This window comes from Bos taurus, chromosome 8 (genome assembly GCF_002263795.3).
Source record: "Bos taurus isolate L1 Dominette 01449 registration number 42190680 breed Hereford chromosome 8, ARS-UCD2.0, whole genome shotgun sequence".
In the NCBI taxonomy this organism is placed as follows: Eukaryota; Metazoa; Chordata; class Mammalia; order Artiodactyla; family Bovidae; genus Bos; species Bos taurus.
In genome coordinates this window covers 85,664,712-85,686,375 of record NC_037335.1, presented here as the reverse complement: position 1 = coordinate 85,686,375, position 21,664 = coordinate 85,664,712, and the positions used below count along the sequence as shown (strand labels likewise).

Here is a 21,664-nt window from a genome sequence, read left to right as displayed (position 1 = left end):
CAGCCATGAAATTAAAAGACGCTTACTCCGTGGAAGGAAAGTTATGACCAACCTAGATAGCATATTGAAAAGCAGAGACATTACTTTGCCAACAAAGGTTCGTCTAGTCAAGGCTATGGTTTTTCCTGTGGTCATGTATGGATGTGAGAGTTGGCCTGTGAAGAAGGCTGAGCGCCGAAGAATTGATGCTTTTGAACTGTGGTGTTGGAGAAGACTCTTGAGAGTCCCTTGGACTGCAAGGAGATCCAACCAGTCCTGAAGGAGATCAGCCCTGGGATTTCTTTGGAAGGAATGATGCTAAAGCTGAAAATCCAGTACTCTGGCCACCTCATGTGAAGAGTTGACTCATTGGAAAAGACTCTGATGCTGGGAGGGATTGAGGGCAGGAGGAGAAGGGGATGACAGAGGATGAGATGGCTGGATGGCATCACTGACTCAATGGACGTGAGTCTGAGTGAACTCCGGGAGTTGGTGATGGACAGGGAGGCCTGGCGTGCTGCGATTCACGGGGTCGCAAAGAGTCAGACACGACTGAGCGACTGATCTGATCTGAGCTAGTAGAAATGCATATTTCCAATGCATAATTTTGCCAACTGTTTTAATTTTTTGAAACAGTCACACACTTTACAGAAATACTATAAGTGCAGTATATATTAATTTTTCCTAGACTATTTTAAAGTTGTCATTTGATTTTCCATCACCTTGAATACTTAATCTTGTACTTCTTACAGATAAGAATGTTCTCCTACATCTTATACATATACAGTACCATCATCACTAACATTGATGCATCACTACCATCTAATCGTCAGACCCCTTCAGGTGTCACCAACTGCCCCCTCATGTCCATTATTGCAAAAAAAAAAAAAGCAGTTCAAAATTGTACTTTGCTCTTGGTTGTCGTCTCTCAATAGTTTCTTGCCATATGGAAGTCTCTTGCCATATTAGTCTCTTGCTAAAGTCTGTCTTTAACTTCATTACCTTGATACTCTCAAAAATCATGCAGGTTTAGAATAGAATATCCCTCATTTTACAAATGCTTTCTCGTGACTTGATTCAAGTTATTCATGTTTGTCAAAAATATCACAGAAGTGATGCTGTGGTCTTCTCCTTACATGCTATCAGGTGGTTCATGACTTTAATGTTTTCCATTGCTGATCATGCTTACTTGACCTCTGCACTAAGGTGGGAATTTCCAGGCCTGTTCACTGTGAAATTACTTTTTTCCCTTTGTAATTAATAAGTATTTTGTATAGAGGTACTCTGAAGCAGTAAGTACCACATTTCTTAACAGTTTGCAATTTACTTGTATCTGTATGGACACATAGTTTTTCATTTTACTTCATTGTTTACAATCCATTATAGTCATAATTTATTCTAGTATTCAAATGATTGTATAGCTCATCTTGTATTTTGCCAGCCATGGATTTAGCCATCTCTCCAAGCAGTACTGATTGCTTTCAGTGGAAAATGGTATTTAGAAGACAAGATCTGGGTGTTAGGTATGCTCATTGCTATGGGATACCACTATTCCAGAATGCTTGTTGGATAGAGATAGAGAAAAATATATTTATATATCAGTCTCTAGGTAGAAATCTATGTATCTGTGTATCTGTCATCTATCTGTTCATCTATCATCTCTACTCTCCTACTCACCTACCTACTTATCTAACTACTTACCTGTAAAAACTATGAGTTCATACACACATTTATACCGCTAATTCCAAACCAACATTATAGGTTTCATTCTAGTTTTCTCCTTTTCTATGTTGGTAACTTCCTTCTGTGACAGTGAGAAACTTGCCTCTTTATACTCTCAGTGAAGTTAAGTCGCTCAGTCGTGTCCGACTCTTTGTGACTTCATGGACTGTAGCCTGTCAGCCTCCTCCATCCATGGGATTTTCCAGGCAAGAGTGCTGGAGTGCATTGCCATTTCCTTCTCCAGGGGATCTTCCCGACCCAGGAATCGAACCCGGGTCTCCCACATTGCAGGCAGACACTTTACGGTCTGAGCCACCAGGGAAGCTATTCTGTCACCTCTGTTCTCTGTGAGCAGTCTGCCATCTCCGCAGCTACCTCATCACTTCTCACACGGGATGGACTCTGTGTCGCTATCTTAGATTGCCCTCCTTGTGCACACTCATCTCACCTTGCTGGGAATAGAGTTTTTAAAAACCAGTTTCTACTCTCACTTAGCAGCACATAAGAGTTCTCATTTCCTTATACCTATGTTGACACTTGCCAATACTAGACCGTTGAAATTTTGTAATTCTGATGGGTATGAAGTGATATCTAATATTGCTTTCATTTTGTCATGTAGAGGTTTTTCATTCTATTAGTAAAATATATCTCCTTTTACTGCTTGAGGTTTTTAATGGTTTTCTAAGAATTCCATTTCTACCGTATTCTTCTGTCCTCAAAGTGCCAAAAAGATTTAAAGTTTTGCTTTTTGCATTTAGGTCCTTAAATCAACAGGAAATTATATCTTTGTTTGTTCTGAAGTAGGAATCTGACTTTTGCCACCATGATACCATGATAGTTACTTGTCCCAGGCCGAATTCATTGACTAATCTATCAACTCCTAATAATTTGTAATGTCACTTCTATCACTTATCAGCTTTATTTAGTTATTTACTTACTTATTTGGTTGTAAAATATACATGCTTTTGAACTGTGGTGTTCAAGAAGACTCTTGCAAGTCCCTTAGACTGCAAGGAGATCAAACCAGTCAAGCTTAAAGTAAATCAGTCCTGAATATTCATTGGAAGGACTGATGCTGAAGCTGAAGCTCCAATACTTTGGCCACCTGATGCAAAGACCTGACTCATTGGAAAAGAACCTGATGCTGGGAAAGATTGAAGGCAGGAAGAGAAAGGGGCTACCGATGATGAGATGGTTGGATGGCATCACTGACTCAATGGACGTGAGCTTGAGCAAGCTCTGGGAGTTGGTGATGGACAGGGAAGCCTGGCGGGCTGCAGTCCATGGGGTTGCAGAGTTGGACACGACTGAGCAACTGAACTGAAAATATACATAAGGGCTTCCCAGGTGGCTCAGTGGTAAAGAATTTGCCTGCCAATTCAGGAGACATGAGTTCAATCTCTGGGTCTAAAAGATCTCCTGGAGAAGGAAATGGCAACCTGCTCTGGTATTTTTGCCTGGGAAGTCCCATGGATAGAGGAGCTTGGCAGGCTACAGTCCATGGGGTCACAAATGAGTTGGACACAACTTAGTGAGCAACAACAACAAAATTGGCATAACATAAAATATTGCATTTATTCATTTTTAAGTGTAGAGTTCAGTGGAATAAATTACTTTCACAGTGTTCTGCAAATGGTAACTATTACATTATTTATTTCTCAAAATTTTCCATCTCCACAAACAGAAGTTTTATCTTCATTAAACCATAACTTGACATTTCCTTTCCCCTCCATCCCTGGTAAACTCTCATCTACTTTGCATCTCTATGAATTTGCCTATTCTATATATTTTATATAAGTAGAGTCATATAATATTTTCCCCTTTTTGTCTGGCTAATTTCACTTGGCATAGTATCTTCATATTTCATCCATGTTATAGTGTGTGTCAGAATTTCAATTGTTTTTAAGGCAAAAGAATGGACAAATAGACCAATGAAATATAATAAAATCCCCAGAACCATACAGAGGAACAAAGATAGTCTCTTCAACAAATGCTGCTTGAAGAACTGAACTTTCACATGCAAAAAATATAAACCTTAGACACAGACCTCACACTCTTCAAAAAATTAATTCAAAATGGATCATAAGCCTACATTTAAAATGCAAAACTACAACATAGGTGAAAGTCTCAGCAACCTTGCGTTAGATAATGACTTCTTAAATATAAAATCAAAAGCAAGAGCCACAAAATAAATTTTTGATAAGTTGCACTTCATTAAAATTAAAAACTTTTGCTCTGTAAAAGAGACTAAGAAGACTAGCCACAGACAGGGAGAAAATATTTGCAAAAGATAAATATGATAAAAAAAAAAAAAACCTGTCATCCAAAATATACAAAAACTGCTAAAACTCAAGAAAAAACTCATAAGAAAACAAAAAACTTGATTAAAAATGGGTCAAAGACTAAACAGAGACCTCAATAAAAAGAAGATACATAGATTGCAAATAAGTACAGGAAAAGATGTCCATATATATGTCATCAGAAAATGCAAGTTAAAATGATGCAATACCTCTACACATCAAAATCTGGGACACGGACAACATCAAGTGCTGGCAAAATGTAGAGCAATAGGAACTCTCACTCATTGCTGGTGCAAATGCAAAATGGTTCAGCTACTTTGGAAGACAGTTTAGCCATTTCTTACAAAATTAAACACTTTCAATACAGTCCTGGAATCATGTACCTTGATATTATTCAAATGAAATGAAAACTTATCTCCACACAAAATGCTGTACATGGATATATTTAGAAACTTTATTTATAACTGCCCAAGCTTGGAAGCAACCTTCTTCAGTTCAGTTCAGATCAGTCGCTCAGTCTTGTCCGACTCTGCGACCCCATGGACTTGCAGCACGCCAGGCCTCCCGGTCCATCGCCAACTCCTGGAGTTTACTCAAACTCATGTCCATTGAGTTGGTAATGCCATCCAACCATCTCATCCTCTGTTGTCCGCTTCTCCTCCTGCCCTCAGTCTTTCCCTAGCATCAGGGTCCTTTCAAACGAGTCAGCTCTTCATATTAGGTGGCCAAAGTATTGGAGTTTCAGCTTCAGCATCAGTCCTTCCAGTGAATATTCAGGACTGATTTCTTTTAGGATGGACTGGTTGGATTTCCTTGCAGTAAAGAGACTCTTAAGAGTCTTCTCCAACACCACAGTTCAAAAGCATCAATTCTTCAATGCTCAGCCTTTATGGTCCAACTCTCACATCCATACATGACTACTGGAAAATCATAGCTTTGACTAGAGGGACCTCTGTTGGCAAAGTAATGTCTCTGCTTTTTAATATGGTGTCAAGTTTGGTCATAACTTTTCTTCCAAGGAGCAAGCGTCTTTTAATTTCATTGCTGCAGTCACCATCTGCAGTGATTTTGGAGCCCCCCAAAATAAAGTCAGCAACTGTTTCCACTGTTTCCCCATCTATTTGCCGTGAAGTGACAGGACCAGTTCATCAGGCACTCTATCTATCAGATCTAGTCCCTTAAATCTATTTCCCACTTCCTCTGTATAATCTTAAGGGATTTGATTTAGATCATACCTGAATGGTCTAGTGGTTTTCCCCACTTTCTTCAATTTAAGTCTGAATTTGGCAATAAGGAGTTCATGATCTGAGCCACAGTCAGCTCCTGGTCTTGTTTTTGCTGACTGTATAGAGCTTCTCCATCTTTGGCTGCAAAGAATATAATCAATATGATTTCATTGATTCATTCATTCATTCATTCGTTCATATGATTCATTCATTCTACACATTGACCATCTGGTGATGTCCATGTGTAGAGTCTTCTCTTGTGTTGTTGGAAGAGGGTGTTTGCTATGACCAGTGTGTTCTCTTAGCAAAATTCTATTAGCCTTTGCTCTTCTTCATGCCGTACTCCATGGCCAAATTTGCCTGTTATCCAGGTGTTTCTTGACTTCCTACTTTTGCATTCCAGTCCCCTATAATGAAAAGGACATCTTTTGGGGGTATTAGTTCTGAAAGGTCTTGTAGGTCTTCATAGAACCGTTCAACTTCAGCTTCTTCAGCGTTACTGGTTGAGGCATAGGCTTGGATTACTGTGATATTGAGTGGTTTGCCTTGGAAATGAACAGATATCATTCTGTCGTTTTTGAGATTGCATCCAAGTACTGCATTTCGGACTCTTTTCTTGACCATGATGGCCCTTATGATTATACAGTGGAAATGAGAAATAGATTTAAGGGACTAGATCTGATAGACAGAGTGCCTGATGAACTATGGACAGAGGTTTGTGACATTGTACAGGAGACAGGGATCAAGACCATCCCCATGGAAAAGAAATGAAAAAAGCAAAATGGCTGTCTGGTGAAGCCTTACAAATAGCTGTGAATAAAAGAGAAGCAAAAAGCAAAGAAGAAAAGGGAAGATATAAGCATCTGAATGCAGAGTTCCAAAGAATAGCAAGGAGAGATAATAAAGCCTTCCTCAGTGATCAATGCAAAGAAATAGAGGAAAACAACAGAAAGGGAAAGACAAGAGATCTCTTCAAGAAAATTAGAGATACCAAGGGAACATTTCATACAAAGATGGGCTCGATAAAGGACAGAAATGGTATGGACCTAACAGAAGCAGAAGATATTAAGAAAAAGTGGCAAGAATACACAGAAGAACTGTACAAAAAAGATCTTCACAACCAAGATAATCACGATGGTGTGGTCACTCACCTAGAGCCAGACATCCTGGAATGTGAAGTCAAGTGAGTCTTAGAAAGCATCACTATGAACAAATCTAGTGGAGGTGGTGGAATTCCAGTTGAGCTATTTCAAATCCTGGAAGGTGATGTTGTAAAAGTGCTGCACTCAATATGCCACCAAATTTGGAAAAGTCAGCAGTGGCCACAGGACTGGAAAAGGTCAGTTTTCATTCCAATCCCAAAGAAAGGCAATCTCAAAGAATATTCAAACTATCACACAATTGCACTCATCTCACATGCTAGTAAAGTAATGCTCAAAATTCTCCAAGCCAGGCCTCATCAATACGTGAACCATGAACTTCCAGATGTTCAAGCTGGTTTTAGAAAAGGCAGAGGAATCAGAGATCAAATTGCCAACATCCTCTGGATCATCGAAAAAGCAAGAGAATTCCAGAAAAACATCTATTTCTGCATTATTGACTATGTCAAAGCCTTTGACTGTGTGGATCACAATAAACTGTGGAAAATTCTGAAAGAGATGCAAATACCAGACCACCTGACCTGCCTCTTGAGAAACCTATATGCAGGTTAGAAAGCAACAGTTAGAACTGGACATGGAACAAAAGGTTGGTTCCAAATAAGAAAAGGAGTATGTCAAGGCTGTATATTGTCATCCTGCTTATTTAACTTATATGCAGAGTACATCATGAGAAACGCTGGACTGGAAGAAGCTCAAGCTGGAATCAAGATTGCTGGGAGAAATATCAATAACCTCAGATATGCAGATGACACCACCCTTATGGCAGAAAGTGAAGAGGAATTAAAAAGCCTCTTGATGAAAGTGAAAGAGGAGAGTGCACAAGTTGGCTTAAAGCTCAACATTCAGAAAATGAAGATCATGGCATCTGGTCCCATCACTTCATGGCAAATAGATGGGGAAACTGTGGGAACAGTGTCAAACTTTATTTTTTTGAGCTCCAAAATCACTGCAGATGGTGATTGCAGCCATGAAATTAAAAGATGCTTACTCCTTGGAAGGAAAGTTATGACCAACCTAGATAGCATATTAAAAAGCAGAGACATTAATTTGCCAACAAAAGGTCTGTCTAGTCAAGGCTATGGTTTTTCCAGTAGTCATATATGGATGTGAGAGTTGGACTGTGAAGAAAGCTGAGCACTGAAGAATTGATGCTTTTGAACTGTGGTGTTGGAGTAGACTTGAGAGTCCCTTGAACTGCAAGGAAATGCAACTAGTCCATCCTAAAGGAGATCAGTCCTGGGTGTTCATTGGAAGGACTGATGCTGAAGCTGAAACTCCAGTACTTTGGCCACCTCATGCAAAGAGTTGACTCATTGGAAAACACCCTGATGCTGGGAGGGATTGGGGGCAGGAGGAGAAGCGGACAACAGAGGATGAGATGGCTGGATGGCATCACTGACTCGATGGATGTGAGTCTGAGTGAACTCCGGGAGTTGGTGATGGACAGGGAGGTCTGGCGTGCTGTGATTCATGGGGTCGCAAAGAGTCAGACATGACTGAGCGACTGAACTGAACTGACCAGATGCCATGATCTTAGTTTTCTGAATGTTGAGTTTTAAGCCAATTTTTTCACTCTCCTCTTTCACCTTCATCAAGAAGTTCTTTAGTTCAGCTTCACTTTCTCCCATAAGAGTGGTGTCTTCTGCATATCTGAGGTTATTGATATTTTTCCTGGCAATCTTGATTCCAGCTTGTGCTTCATCCAGCCCAGCATTTCTCATGATGTACTCTGCATATAAGTTAAATAAGAAGGGTGACAATATACATCCTTGATATACTCCTTTCCCTATTTGGAACTAATCGCTGTCCGTGTCCAGTTCAAACTGTTGCTTCCTGACCAGCATGTAGATTTCTCAAGAGGCAGATCAGGTGGTCTGGTTTTCCCATCTCTTTAAGAATTTTCCACAGTTTGTTGTGACCCACACAGTCAAAGGCTGTGGCATAGTCAATAATGCAGAAGTAGATATTTTTCTAGAACTCTCTTGTTGTTGTTGTTGTTTTTATAATACAACGGATGTTGGCAATTTGATCTCTGGTTCCTCTGCCTTTTCTAAAACCAGCTCGAACATCTGGAAGTTTATGGTTCATGTACTGTTGAAGCCTGGCTTGGAAATTTTGAGCATTACTTTGCTAGCATGTGCTGCTGCTGCAGCTGCTAAGTCTCTTCAGTCGTGTCTGACTCTTTGCGACCCTGTAGACGGCAGCCCACCAGGCTCCCCGTCCCTGGGATTCTCCAGGCAAGAACACTGGAGTGGCTGCCATTTCCTTCTCCAATGCATGAAAGTGAAAAGTGAAAGTGAAGTCTCAGTCGTGTCTGACTCTTAGCGACCCCACTGACTGTAGCCCACCAGGCTCTTCCGTCCATGGGATTTTCCAGGCAAGGGTACTGCTGTGGGGTGCCATTGCCTTCTCCGTGCTAGCGTGTGAGATGAGTGCAATTGTGTGATAGTTGTGCATTTTTTGGCATTACTTTTCTTTGGGATTGGAATGAAAACTGACATTTTCCAGTCCTGTGACCACTGCTGAGTTTTCCAAATTTGCTGGCATATTGAGTGTAGCACTTTCACAGCATCATCTTTTAGGATTTGAAATAGCTCAGCTGGAATTCCATCACCTCCATTAGCTTTGTTCATAGTGATGCTTCCTAAGGCCCACTTGACTTTGCATTCCAGGATGTCTGGCTCTAGGTTGGTGATCACACCATCATGATTATCTGGTTCATGTCGGTGTCTGGATAAATAAACTGTGGTACATGAAGACAATGGAACATTCAATTCAGTTCAGTCGCTCAGTTGTGTCCGACTCTTTGCAAGCCCATGAATCCCAGCACGCCAGGCCTCCCTGTCCATCACCATCTCCCGGAGTTCACTCTAACTCACATCCGTCGAGTCAGTGATGCCATCCAGGCATTTCATCCTCTGTCGTCCCCTTTTCCTTTTGCCCCCAATCCCTCTGAGCATCAGAGTCTTTTCCAATGAGTCAGCTCTTCATATCAGGTGGCCAAAGTATTGAAATTTCAGCTTCAGCCTCAGTCCTTCCAATGAATATTCAGGACTGATTTCCTTTAGGATGGACTGGTTGGATCTCCTTGCTGTCCAAGAGACTCTTAAGAGTCTTCTCCAACACCACAGTTGCAAAGCATCAGTTCTTCGGTGCTCAGCTTTCTTCACAGTCCAACTCTCACATCCATACATGACTACTGGAAAAACAATAGCCTTGACTAGATGGACCTTTGTTGGCAAAGTAATGTTTCTGCTTTTTAATATGGTGTCAAGGTTGGTCATAACTTTCCTTCCAAGGAGTAAGTGTCTTTTTAGTTCATCGCTGCAGTCACCATCTGCAGTGATTTTGGAGGCCAAAAAAGTCTCTCACTTTTTCCACTGTTTCCCCATCTATTTGCCATGAAGTGATGGGACCAGATGCCATGATCTTAGTTTTCTGAATGTTGAGCTTTAAGCCAACTTGTGCACTCTCCTCTTTCACTTTCATCAGAGGCTCTTTAGTTCCTCTACACTTTCTGCCATAAGGGTGGTGTCATCTGCATATCTGAGGTTATTGATATTTCTCCTGGCAATCTTGATTCCAGCTTGTGCTTCCTCCAGCCCAGCGTTTCTCATGATGTACTCTGCATATAAGTTAAATAAGCAAGGCGACAATATACAGCCTTGACGTACTCCTTTTCCTATTTGGAACCAGCCTGTTGTTCCATGTCCAGTTCTAACTGTGGCTTCCTGACCTGCATACAGGTTTCTCAGGAGGAAGATCAGGTGGTCTGGTATTTGCATCTCTTTCAGAACTTTCCACAGTTTATTGTGATCCACACAGTCAAAGGCTTTGGCATAGTCAACAAAGCAGAAATAGATGTTTTTCTGGAACTCTCTTGCTTTTTCAATGATCCAGAGGATGTTGGCAATTTGATCTCTGGTTCCTCTTCCTTTTCTAAAACCAGCTTGAACATCTGGAAGTTCACAGTTCACGTATTGCTGAAGCCTGGCTTGTAGAATTTTGAGCGTTACTTTACTAGTGTTTGAGATGAGTGCAATTGTGCAGTAGTTTGAGCATTCCTTGGCTTTACCTTTCTTTGGGATTGGAATGAAAACTTATCTTTTCCAATCACATAGATAGCTGTATTTTATATGACTTTGAAGTCTGTTTAAGATACTTAATCTAAATTATCTGAACCTATTTTTAGATTATTAGTATTCACATAATCTTGCTGAACCCTCTATAATTATTTTAGTATATTTCTACAGAATTTAAATAATAAATTACTTCTACATTTAAAAAATTAGTAGTTCAAAAATCTTTTGAAGATTCTGATCATATATCTACTTGCTAAAATTATCTTTCAAATATTTTTAGGATTACTATTTTTCTTTTGGACTTCCCAGATGGCCCAGTGGTTAAGACTCCATACTTCCACTGCAGTTGTCATATGTTCAGTACCTGCTAGAGGGAGTTCCACATGCTGCAGGGCTCAGCCAAAAAATAAAATTCTTCTTTAGTATAGTCTACATGTTATGACACACATTTTAAAATAGCCAAATTGAAATAAAGTATATGAAATAAGTATATTTTTATAGAAACTAAAAGCATAGATTTAAATTACTTAAAATATATATATTGCCCTGTGAGAATTTTATTTTTACTGTCTTTTTGTATAGCAAATATAATTCTTTTACTTTACTTGAGAAATAATTTAATTCTTATAATTTTGGTGATATGGGTGACTTACCTATCTTTATTTTTGTCTCTTTGTTTCAGATCACAGATTCTGCTCACCTTCCCGTCCACACACCAACAATAAAGAGAAAGGAATGTCATAGTAGAATCTTCTTTCCAACTAAGGTACTTGATTTAGTTATAAATTTAGCAAGTCTTTGAAAAATGACAAGTTGGTTTTGGTCTCTAACCTACCCCTTACCTTACCTTCTTTTCCCTTCCTTCCTTCCTTCTTATTTTCCTTGGAAACTTCTGGTTAAACATAGCAGATTTAAAAATGCATACTTTTCTTTTTCTTTTTTTGCTTTCTAATGAAACTTACTAACCCAACCAAAGAGAGAGAAAAAGTAGAAAAATAAGCCAATGTAATTTTGGAAGATGGAAGAACCTGAGTGAGAGGTTAGGATGGCTGAAAAATCTGAATGTCAAGGGTTTAGAAAGGTCTTACTAAGTCACAAGATAATTAAGATTTTGCACACCTAGAAAGATTCAGGAACTAGAGACACCAGATTCTTCAGGAGGCAGGGGTGACTTGCAGTGCTGAAGAGAGGAATAAATTAATCATCTGAGAAAGAGCAAGTAGCCCCTATACACACACTACCCATTGCACATGGTAGGGAGTGCAAGTCTGTCCCCTCACAGATTGGGAAATATACACAAGGAAGGTGAGAAAACTGGCCAACTAGTGTTTAGGAAGGCCAGCTTTTGTTATAATTTTGTTATACATATTGCTATTTTATGACGATAATTTCAGGTCAAAAAGATATGATACAGAAATGGAAAATCTATAGTGGGTTGTCAACTTGATAATTCTGTGAAAACATCTACAGTTTTAGGTATTGAGGTTTCAGTGAGAAATTTCAGGGTGCCTTCGGTCTTGAAGGTATAATAGGTCTTGCTTAACTTAATAGAAGTGTTCCATTTCCTGGAGCACATTCTTTTTTATTGATAGTAGAAAATGAAACACATAATTTGCTATAGAGATAAAATTTTGAGATTATTCTTTCTTCTAAAGAAGGTTTTAAAAACCATATTATTTTTGCTACCCCTCCCCATAAAAATATGTGTACATAGGCAATTTGACTCCATTTGTTATAAAGGAATGATTTGAAGAATTTGTCAATCTAGAATTTTTTAAATGTTCAGAGCATATCAGCTCAAATAGAAGTCAGGCTTTATTGCTACTACTTCCAAGTAGTAACAATGTACATTTGGTCACCACTTAAATAGTTCTCTTTCTTCTTCTCCTCCTCCTCCACACCCCCTTTCTCTTCTTGGTATTTTTTTTAAATCAGAATTTTCCAATTATGAAGTACTTAGGGGCAAGAATCTTAAATGCTGGTGAAAAAGGGAAAGCTGCTTTTCTTTGGGGCAGGAGGGGTTGAAGGAATCACCAGAATCACCTATTCAAAGTTACTTAACCATCAGTGTGCATTTGGTCTCTTTGTTTTACAGCATAAGGCCCACCGGTTTTTCCTCACATCCTTTACTGCTCCCACCAAATGTCACCAGTGCACGTCTCTGATGGTGGGTTTGATAAGACAAGGCTGCACCTGTGACGGTGAGATCTGAGGAAGGGATACATGGAGTCAGACTCATAATCCTTGTATCTAAGTGTTTTAGCCAACTCAGCGCCATAACAAAGTACAGAGACTGGGTGACTTCCAAACACAGTAATATGTTCCTCACTGGCTGGAAGTCTCAAATCAGAATGTCAGTATGGCCCAGTTCTGGGGAGGCCTTCTTGCAGGCTGCAGACGGCTGCCTGCTTGCTGTGTCTTCAACTGGTGGAGGAGCCAAGGAGCTCTGTGCAGTCTTTTTTGTAACGGTGCTGATCCCATTCTCGAGGGCTCCACTCCCATGTCCTCTCACGGACCCCATCTCCAAATACCATCACAAGGGGATTATGATTTCGATATATCATTTATGAAGGAACGCGAGCATTCAATCAGAAATTTCGTTCTCTTTGAATTGTGGAAGCATGACAGTGAACTGATCGCTTTACTAAAAATCCCTCTGAATCTATTTCATATGGGGGCTTCTGAAGAGACATCTGCACTGTGCAGCTCCAAAGAGCCTCATACGCTCACAGCCCACGTGAAAGCACCCCAGGGAGGTGTGCTATGTAGTCTTCAGACAGGGCCACAGTTATTAGGAAAATGTGTTTAGATAAATTTTGTTCTTTATAGCAATAGTAGAGTGTGAGGACCACATTCACCAGCTTATGTGACAGAAAAATAGAATGCTAGCCTTGAGTTGTAATCCTTTTATTTTACTCATTGAATTTATTATGACATCATTGAAAGAAAGAAATATAGTTTTGGAAATATCAAACAGTATATCACAGTGGAAAAATCCCATGGATGGAGGAGCCTGGTAGGCTGCAGTCCATGGGATCGCTAAGAGTCAGACATGACTGAGCGACTTCACTTTCACTTTTCACTTTCATGCGTTGGAGAAGGAAATGGCAACCCACTCCAGTGTTCTTGCCTGGAGAATCACAGGAACAGGGGAGCCTGGTGGGCTGCCGTCTATGGGGTCGCATAGAGTTGGACACGACTGAAGCGACTTAGCAGCAGCAGCAGCAGCAGCATATCACAATGCCGCACAGACACTTCATACCTCATCCTAGGGAACAGACTCTGTATTAATAGCCAGTCTCTCGAGTGCCCACTCAGGAACACATGGTGTGGAGTAGGACAGCTTTCTTGTCCTCAGCACTATGACAATCAGAGATGCCTTAACCATAAATACATCCCAGCATATTAAACAAAGTAGGACTTTACAGGGGGAATTATGTGCCCATGCAATCCTCCTAGGGCAGCAGAGGCAGCTTCTGAGCTGAGCTCCCAGAGCATTTCCTGCTACCAGCATCACTCAGTCTCTGCTGAGCCTGGAACAGCTCCCACCAGTGTCATAAGAAGATGGTGAGTCTGGAAGCTGCCACTACTGCTGCAGCCCTTAAAACCTGCAACTTCTGCCAGTAGCAAGAAACACCCTGCTGCTGCGGAGTTAAGAGAGCTTCCATCAAATCAGAAGCCATTCCTGCAGCTGTCACTCCCTGTCACTATCCAAGCCAGTTAATTGATGTGCTGCGTTTTGCAGCTCTCCTAGCTTGACTCAATTCAGAGTCTCACAGAAGGTTATCTTACCCGCAGAATTTACGTCAGGTCCAAAATTTAGTTCCAAGGGAGTCTGGGACAGATAGTTTTTAGCATTTTGATCTCTAGGATAGAGTAGGCAGAATTGCAGTGGGGGTTGAGGGAGTCAACCCATTTTACCCCCTACAATCACATCTCTCTATTTCCTTCAAAAAGCATGTGGGTTCTCATGTCACACAGCCTGTGTAGAAAAAGCTCCAAGAGCTTGTCCCGTGCCTTTTCATCAGAAGAAAGGTGCCTTCTGTCTAGACCCACAGAAAGGCTTGGGAACAGTCTATGAAGGCCATGTCTGGGTAAGTGGCAATGTTCTGGGTTCCCATGAACTCTTAAAGAGTTTATTAATCACTTTTCAAAATGCATGTACAGTATTTGTCAGAAGTATTTACGATATGTTATACAATATTAATTATATTAAATTGAAAATATTTTTTGCATCTTAAGAATATGGTTTCAAAACTAAGTGTAGCTGCCCCCAATACAGTATTTTCAAATTTCCCAAAGTTTTCTGTTTAGACATTACCTTGCAATGAACAAATGCTAAAATCTGTCCTGATGATGTAACTTTGACTTCCAGTCAGCAATAATAACTTATGAGATTAAAAGTGAAAAAAATATTCCTGAGAAATATTTAAAATCTGAGGTGATTTTGGAGTTACCAAATTTGAATTTAATGTTACCTTAGAGGCAAAGCTGTGACTGTTATTTGAATGAATTGCTTGTGCTAATTGAAATAGTATTAATATATTTTTCACATGTATGAATTATTCAGTAATTAAAAGAATTGCCTTGCTTTTAAATCTCAATCATGTTATGTCATTGGGTTCCAATCTTTTAACAAGAAACATGATAGGTTTATAACACATTTGTATTGTTTTAATTTTATATGTAATAATTGTGTAGTGTTTGATGTTTCAGCTTGGATTGCTTTTATTTGTTTCTTGAAAAATAAAACCTAAAGATTCCAAAGAAAGCAGGCATGAAAAAAGGATGGCAGAGGGCCTTGGCCATAGTTTGTGACTTCAAACTCTTCCTATTTGATATGAATGAAGAAGACTCAAAACCCAATGTTGTAGTGAGTCAAGTAATTGACATGAGGTAAGCTTTGAAAGGGAGAATGTTTTTTTTATCAAAACAAGATCTGGAATAAAAATGGTTTCTGATATTCTTTTAAGTAGTGTTGTCACAACTTTACTTAAGTTCCCAATTTTCACCATTTCCATGAGGACTTTAAAAACGATATTTCCTAAAGTTTGCATCATTACCTCTTAGATGTGGATTATAACTGTGTAATATTTGTAAGAGTTTTTTGGGTTTTTTTTTTTAGTCAGAAGTTTATTTTCTTATTATGTTTGCATGTGTTTATAGCGGGGCTTCCCTGTTAGCTCGGTAGTAAAGAATCTGCCTGCAATGCAGGAGCTGCAAGTTCGATCCCTGGGTCAGGAAGATCCCCTGGAGGAGGGCATGGCAACCCACTCCAGTATTCTTACCTGGGGAATCCCATGAACAGAGGAGCCTGGTGGGCTATAGTCTACGGGGTCACAAAGAGTCAGACATGACTGAAGTGATTTAACACAGAACAGCACATGTGTATAGCAGGAAAGGAAATAACAACCTCAAAACCAAAAGTTCTTTACATTGAGATATTATTTATGTATTATAAAATTCACTATTTAAAAATGTGGAATCCACTGGTTTTTAGTATATCACAAGCTTGTAAAACCATCACCATAACCTAATTTCAGATTTTCATCACATCAAAAAAAAAAAAAACCCTTATTAATTAGCAGTCACTCTACATTCACCACTGCCCCCAGCCCCTGACAACCATTAACCTGTTTCTGTCTCTATGGATTTGCCTATTTTAAATTTTTATATAGATGAAATCATAAAATATGTGGAATTTTGTAACTGGCTTCTTTCACTAAGCATAATTTTTCAAGACTCACCCATGGAGCATGTATCAGTACTTCATTTTTCATGGCTGATGCCCTTTGTCAGATCGAGAAACTGGTCTTCTCTTCCTGGTTTGTTGAGTCTTTTTATCTGGAAAGGTGTTGTTGGATATTGGCAGATGGTTTTTTGGGTCTCTTGAGATCACTGTTGTTTTTCCCTTAACTCCCATGATTTATTACATTATTTTTTTATTTATTTTTTAATTGGAGGAAAATTACTTAACAAAGTTGTGTTGCTGTATGACGACATAAATCAACCATAATTATACATATATACCTTCCTTCTTGAGCCTCCTTCTTCCCTGCCCCCGCCAATCCCACCCCTCTAGGTTGTCATAGAGCTCCAGACTGGGCTTCCTGTGTTACATAGCAACTTCTCACCGGTTACCTATGTTACACAAAATAGTGTACATATGTTGACACTACTTCTCCATTCATCCCACTCTGTCCCCACTGTGTCCACAAGTCCATTTTCTACACCTGTGTCTCCATTCAGTTCAGTTCAGCTCAGTGGCTCAGTCATGTCCGACTCTTTGAGACCCCATGAATTACAGCACGCCAGGCCTCCCTGTCCATCACCAACTCCCGGCGTTCACCCAAACTCATGAAGTGATGAGACCAGATGCAATGATCTTAGTTTTCTGAATATTGAGCTTTAAGCCAACATTTTCACTCTCCTCTTTCACTTTCATCAAGAGGCTTTTTAGTTCTTCTTCACTTTCTGCCATAAGGGTGGTGTCATCTGCGTATCTGATGTTATTGATATTTCTCTCAGCAATCTTGATTCCAGCGTGAGCTTCTTCCAGCCCAGCGTGTCTCTATTAGTTCAGTTCAGTCACTCAGTCATGTCCGACTCTTTGCGACCCCATGAATCACAGCACGCCAAGCCTCCCTGTCCATCACCAACTCCTGGAGTTCACTCAGACTCACGTCCATCAAGTCAGTGATGCCATCCAGCCATCTCATCCTCTGTCATCCCCTTCTCCTCCTGCCCCCAATCCCTCCCAGCATCAGAGTCTTTTCCAGTGAGTCAACTTTTCACATGAGGTGGCCAAAGTACTGGAGTTTCAGCTTTAGCATCATTCCTTCCAAAGAAATCCCAGGCTGATCTCCTTCAGAATGGACTGGTTGGATCTCCTTGCAGTCCAAGGCACTCTCAAGAGTCTACTCCAACATCACAGTTCAAAAGCATCAATTCTTCGGCACTCAGCCTTCTTCACAGTCCAACTCTCACATCCATACATGACTACTGGAAAAACAATAGCCTTGACTAGATGGACCTTTGTTGGCAAAGTAATGTCTCTGCTTTTGAATATGCTATCTAGGTTGGTCATAACTTTCCTTCCAAGGAGTAAGCGTCTTTTAATTTCATGGCTGCAGTCACCATCTGCAGTGATTTTGAAGCCCCCAAAAATAAAGTCTGATACTGTTTCCACTGTTTCCCATCACCATGAAGTGATGGGACCAGATGCCATGATCTTCATTTTCTGAATGTTGAGCTTTAAGCCAGCTTTCTCACTCTCCTCTTTCACTCTCATCAAGAGGCTTTTTAGTTCCTCTTCACTTTCTGCCATAAGGGTGGTTTCATCTGCATATCTGAGATTATTGATATTTCTCCCGGCAATCTTGATCCAGCTTGTGCTTCATCCAGCCCAGCATTTCTCATGATGTACTCTGCATATAAGTTAAATAAGAAGGATGACAAAATACAGCCTTGATGTACTCCTTCTCCTATTTGGAACTAGTCTGTTGTTCCATGTCCAGTTCTAACTGTTGCTTCCTGACCTGCATACAGGTTTCTCAAGAGGCATGTCAGGTGGTCTGGTATTCCCATCTCTTTCAGAATTTTCCACAGTTTATTGTGATCCACACAGTCAAAGGCTTTGGCATAGTCAATAAAGCAGAAATAGATGTTTTTCTGGAACTCTCTTGCTTTCTCGATGATCCAGCAGATGTTGGCAATTTGATCCCTGGTTCCTCTGCCTTTTCTAAAACCAGCTTGAACATCAGGAAGTTCATGGTTCACGTATTGCTGAAGCCTGGCTTGGAGAATTTTGAGCATTACTTTACTAGCGTGTGAAATGAGTGCAACTGTGCGGTAGTTTGAGCATTCTTTGGCATTGCCTTTCTTTGGGATTGGAATGAAAACTGACCTTTTCCAGTCCTGTAGCCACTGCTGACTTTTCCAAATGTGTTGGCATATTGAGTGCAGCACTTTCACAGCATCATCTTTCAGGATTTGAAAGAGCTCAACTGGAATTGCATCACCTCCACTAGCTTTGTTCATAGTAATGCTTTCTAAGGCCCACTCGACTTCACATTCCAGGATGTCTGGCTCTAGGTCAGTGATCACACCATCATGATTATCTTGGTCGTGAAGATCTTTTTTGTACAGTTCTTCTGTGTATTCTTGCCATCTCTTCTTAATATCTTCTGCTTCTGTTAGGTCCATACCATTTCTGTCCTTTATTGAGCCCATCTTTGCATGAAATGTTCCCCTGGTATCTCTAACTTTCTTGAAGAGATCTCTAGTCTTTCCCATTCTGTTGTTCTCCTCTATTTCTTTGCATTAATTGCTAAGGAAGTCTTTCTTATCTCTCCTTGCTATTCTTGGAACTCTGCATTCAGATGCTTGTATCTTTCCTTTTCTCCTTTGCTTTTCACTTCTCTTCTTTTCACAGCTATTTGTAAGGCCTCCCCAGACAGCCATTTTGCTTTTTTGCATTTCTTTTCCATGGGGATGGTCTTGATCCCTGTCTCCTGTACAATGTCACGAACCTCAGTCCATAGATCATCAGGCACTCTATCTATCAGATCTAGTCCCTTAAATCTATTTGCCACTTCCAGGGTATAATCATAAGGGATTTGATTAGGTCATACCTGAATGGTCTAGTGGTTTTCCCTACTTTCTTCAAATATATGTAAATATATTTCTATATTTTCTATTCTGCTACTTTAATATGTACAGTATTTTCAACATCTTACAATAGCTACCAACAAATGGTATGGAACTTTCAGTTCAGTTCAGTTCAGTTGCTCAGTCATGTCCGACTCTTTGAGACCCCATGAATTGCAGCACACCAGGCCTCCCTGTCCATCACCAACTCCTGGAGTTCACTCAGACTCACGTCCATCAAGTCAGTGATGCCATCCAGCCATCTCATCCTCTGTCGTCCCCTTCTCCTCCTGCCCCCAACCCCTCCCAGCATCAGAGTCTTTTCCAGTGAGTCAACTCTTCGCATGAGGTGGCCAAAGTACTGGAGTTTCAGCCTTAGCATCATTCCTTCCAAAGAAATCCCAGGCTGATCTCCTTCAGAATGGACTGGTTGGATCTCCTTGCAGTCCAAGGCACTCTCAAGAGTCTTCTCCAATACCACAGTTCAAAAGCATCAGTTTTCAGGGTTCAGCCTTCTTCACAGTCCAACTCTCACATCCATACATGACTACTGGAAAAACAATAGCCTTGACTAGATGGACCTTTGTTGGCAAAGTAATGTTTCTGCTTTTTAATATGGTGTCAAGGTTGGTCATAACTTTCCTTCCTAGGAGTAAGTGTCTTTTTAGTTCATTGCTGCAGTCACCATCTGCAGTGATTTTGGAGGCCAAAAAAATAAACTTTGACACTGTTTCCACTGTTTCCTCATCTATTTCCCATGAAGTGATGAGACCGGATGCCATGATCTTCGTTTTCTGAATTTTGAGCTTTAAGCCAACTTTTTCACTCTCCACTTTCACTTTCATCAAGAGGCTTTTGAGTTCCTCTTCACTTTCTGCCATAAGGGTGTTGTCATCTGCATATCTGAGGTTATTGATATTTCTCCCGGCAATCTTGATTCCAGCTTGTGTTTCTTCCAGTCCAGCATTTCTCATGAGGTACTGGAACTTTAGATATCCGTATATTTAAAAATCAACTTTGATCTATACTTTTTGCAATGTATAAAAATTAACTCAAAATATACCATAGAACTAAATGTAAAACCTAAAGCTGTAATGTACCTAGAAGTAAACTTAGGAGAAAGCCTGATCTTGTATAAGACAAATAATTTTTAGATATAACATCAAAGCACAATAGGTACAATTTAAAAATTGATAAATTGAACTTCATCAAAATTTAGAACTTCTGCTCTTTGAAATACTCTGTTAAGAGAATTAATAGAAACTGTGGACTGGTGGCAAATCAAATATCTGAAAAAGAACTTACATACCAAATATATAAAAATGTTCTTTAAACTCAATAATAAGAAAATAGCTCAATTTAAAAAAAGGGCAAAGAATTCGGAAAGATACTTCAATAGAGAAGATGATACATATGTCAAATAAGCACATTAACAGATGTTCAATGTCGTTAATTATTCAGTTCAGTTCAGTTTAGTTGCTCAGTTGTGTCCAACTCTTCGTGACCCCATGAATCACAGCATACCAGGCCTCCCTGTCCATCACCACCTCCCAGAGTTCACCCAAACTCATGTGCATCAAGTCAGTGATGCCATTCAGCCATCTCATCCTCTGTCATCCTCTTCTCCTCCTGCCCCCAATCCTTCCCAGCATTAGGGTCTTTTCCAGTGGGAATTCAGATAAAACAACCATGAGATATCACTCTACATCCATAAGAAAAGCTAAAATTAAAGACTATTTCAAGTATTGGAGGACCTAGATGTGGAAGACCTAAATCTCTCATACATTGCTTTGTAAATCATATAATCACTTTGAAAAATATTTAAAAAGTTAAACGCACACTTAATATATAAAAGAGGAGAGTGAAAAAGTTGGCTTAAGGCTTAACATTTAGAAAACAAAGATCATGGCGTCTGGTCCCATCACTTCATGGCAAATAGATGGAGAAATACTGAAAACAGTGACAGACTTTATTTGGGGGGGCTCCAAAATCACTGCAGATGGTGACTTCAGCTATGAAATAAAAAGACACCTACTCCTTGGAAGAAAAATTATGACCAACCTAGACAGCATATTAAAAAGCAGAAACGTTACTTTGCCAACAAAGGTCCGTCTAATCAAGGCTATGGTTTTTCCAGTAGTCATGTATGGATGTGAGAGTTGGACTATAAAGAAAGCTGAGCGCCAAAGAATTGATGCTTTTGAACTGTGGTCTTGGAGAAGACCCTTGAGAGTCCCTCGGACTGCAAGAAAACCCAACCAGTCCATCCTAAAGGAAATCAGTCCTGAATATTCATTGAAAGGACTGATGTTGAAGCTGAAACTCTGATACTTTGGCAACCTAATGCAAAGAACTGACTCATTTGAAAAGACCCTGATACTAGGAAAGATTGAAGGCGAGAGGAGAAGGGAATGACAGAGGATGAGATGGTTGGATGGCATCATTGACTCAATCAACATGAGTTCGAATAAACTCTGGGAGTTGGTGATGGACAGGAGGCCTGGCGTGCTGCAGTCCATGGGGTCGCAAAGAATTGGACACATGAG

At 40.0% G+C, this 21,664-nt stretch overlaps 1 protein-coding gene across 8 annotated transcripts in view; it reads left to right on the top strand.

The window, feature by feature from the left end:
* The window catches only part of LOC787410 (CDC42 binding protein kinase alpha (DMPK-like)), a 70,012-nt gene that overhangs the window by 30,354 nt on the left and 17,994 nt on the right, over positions 1–21,664 (top strand). For all 8 annotated transcript variants that reach the window (XR_009495493.1, XM_024996011.2, XM_059889304.1 and 5 more), the window contains 4 exon segments: positions 11,152–11,235; positions 12,565–12,670; positions 14,427–14,563; positions 15,229–15,365. Coding sequence is in view for 7 of the 8 variants with exons in the window: in XM_024996011.2 (XP_024851779.1) it covers positions 11,152–11,235; positions 12,565–12,670; positions 14,427–14,563; positions 15,229–15,365 (464 nt within the window). In the remaining variant the exon portion in view is untranslated.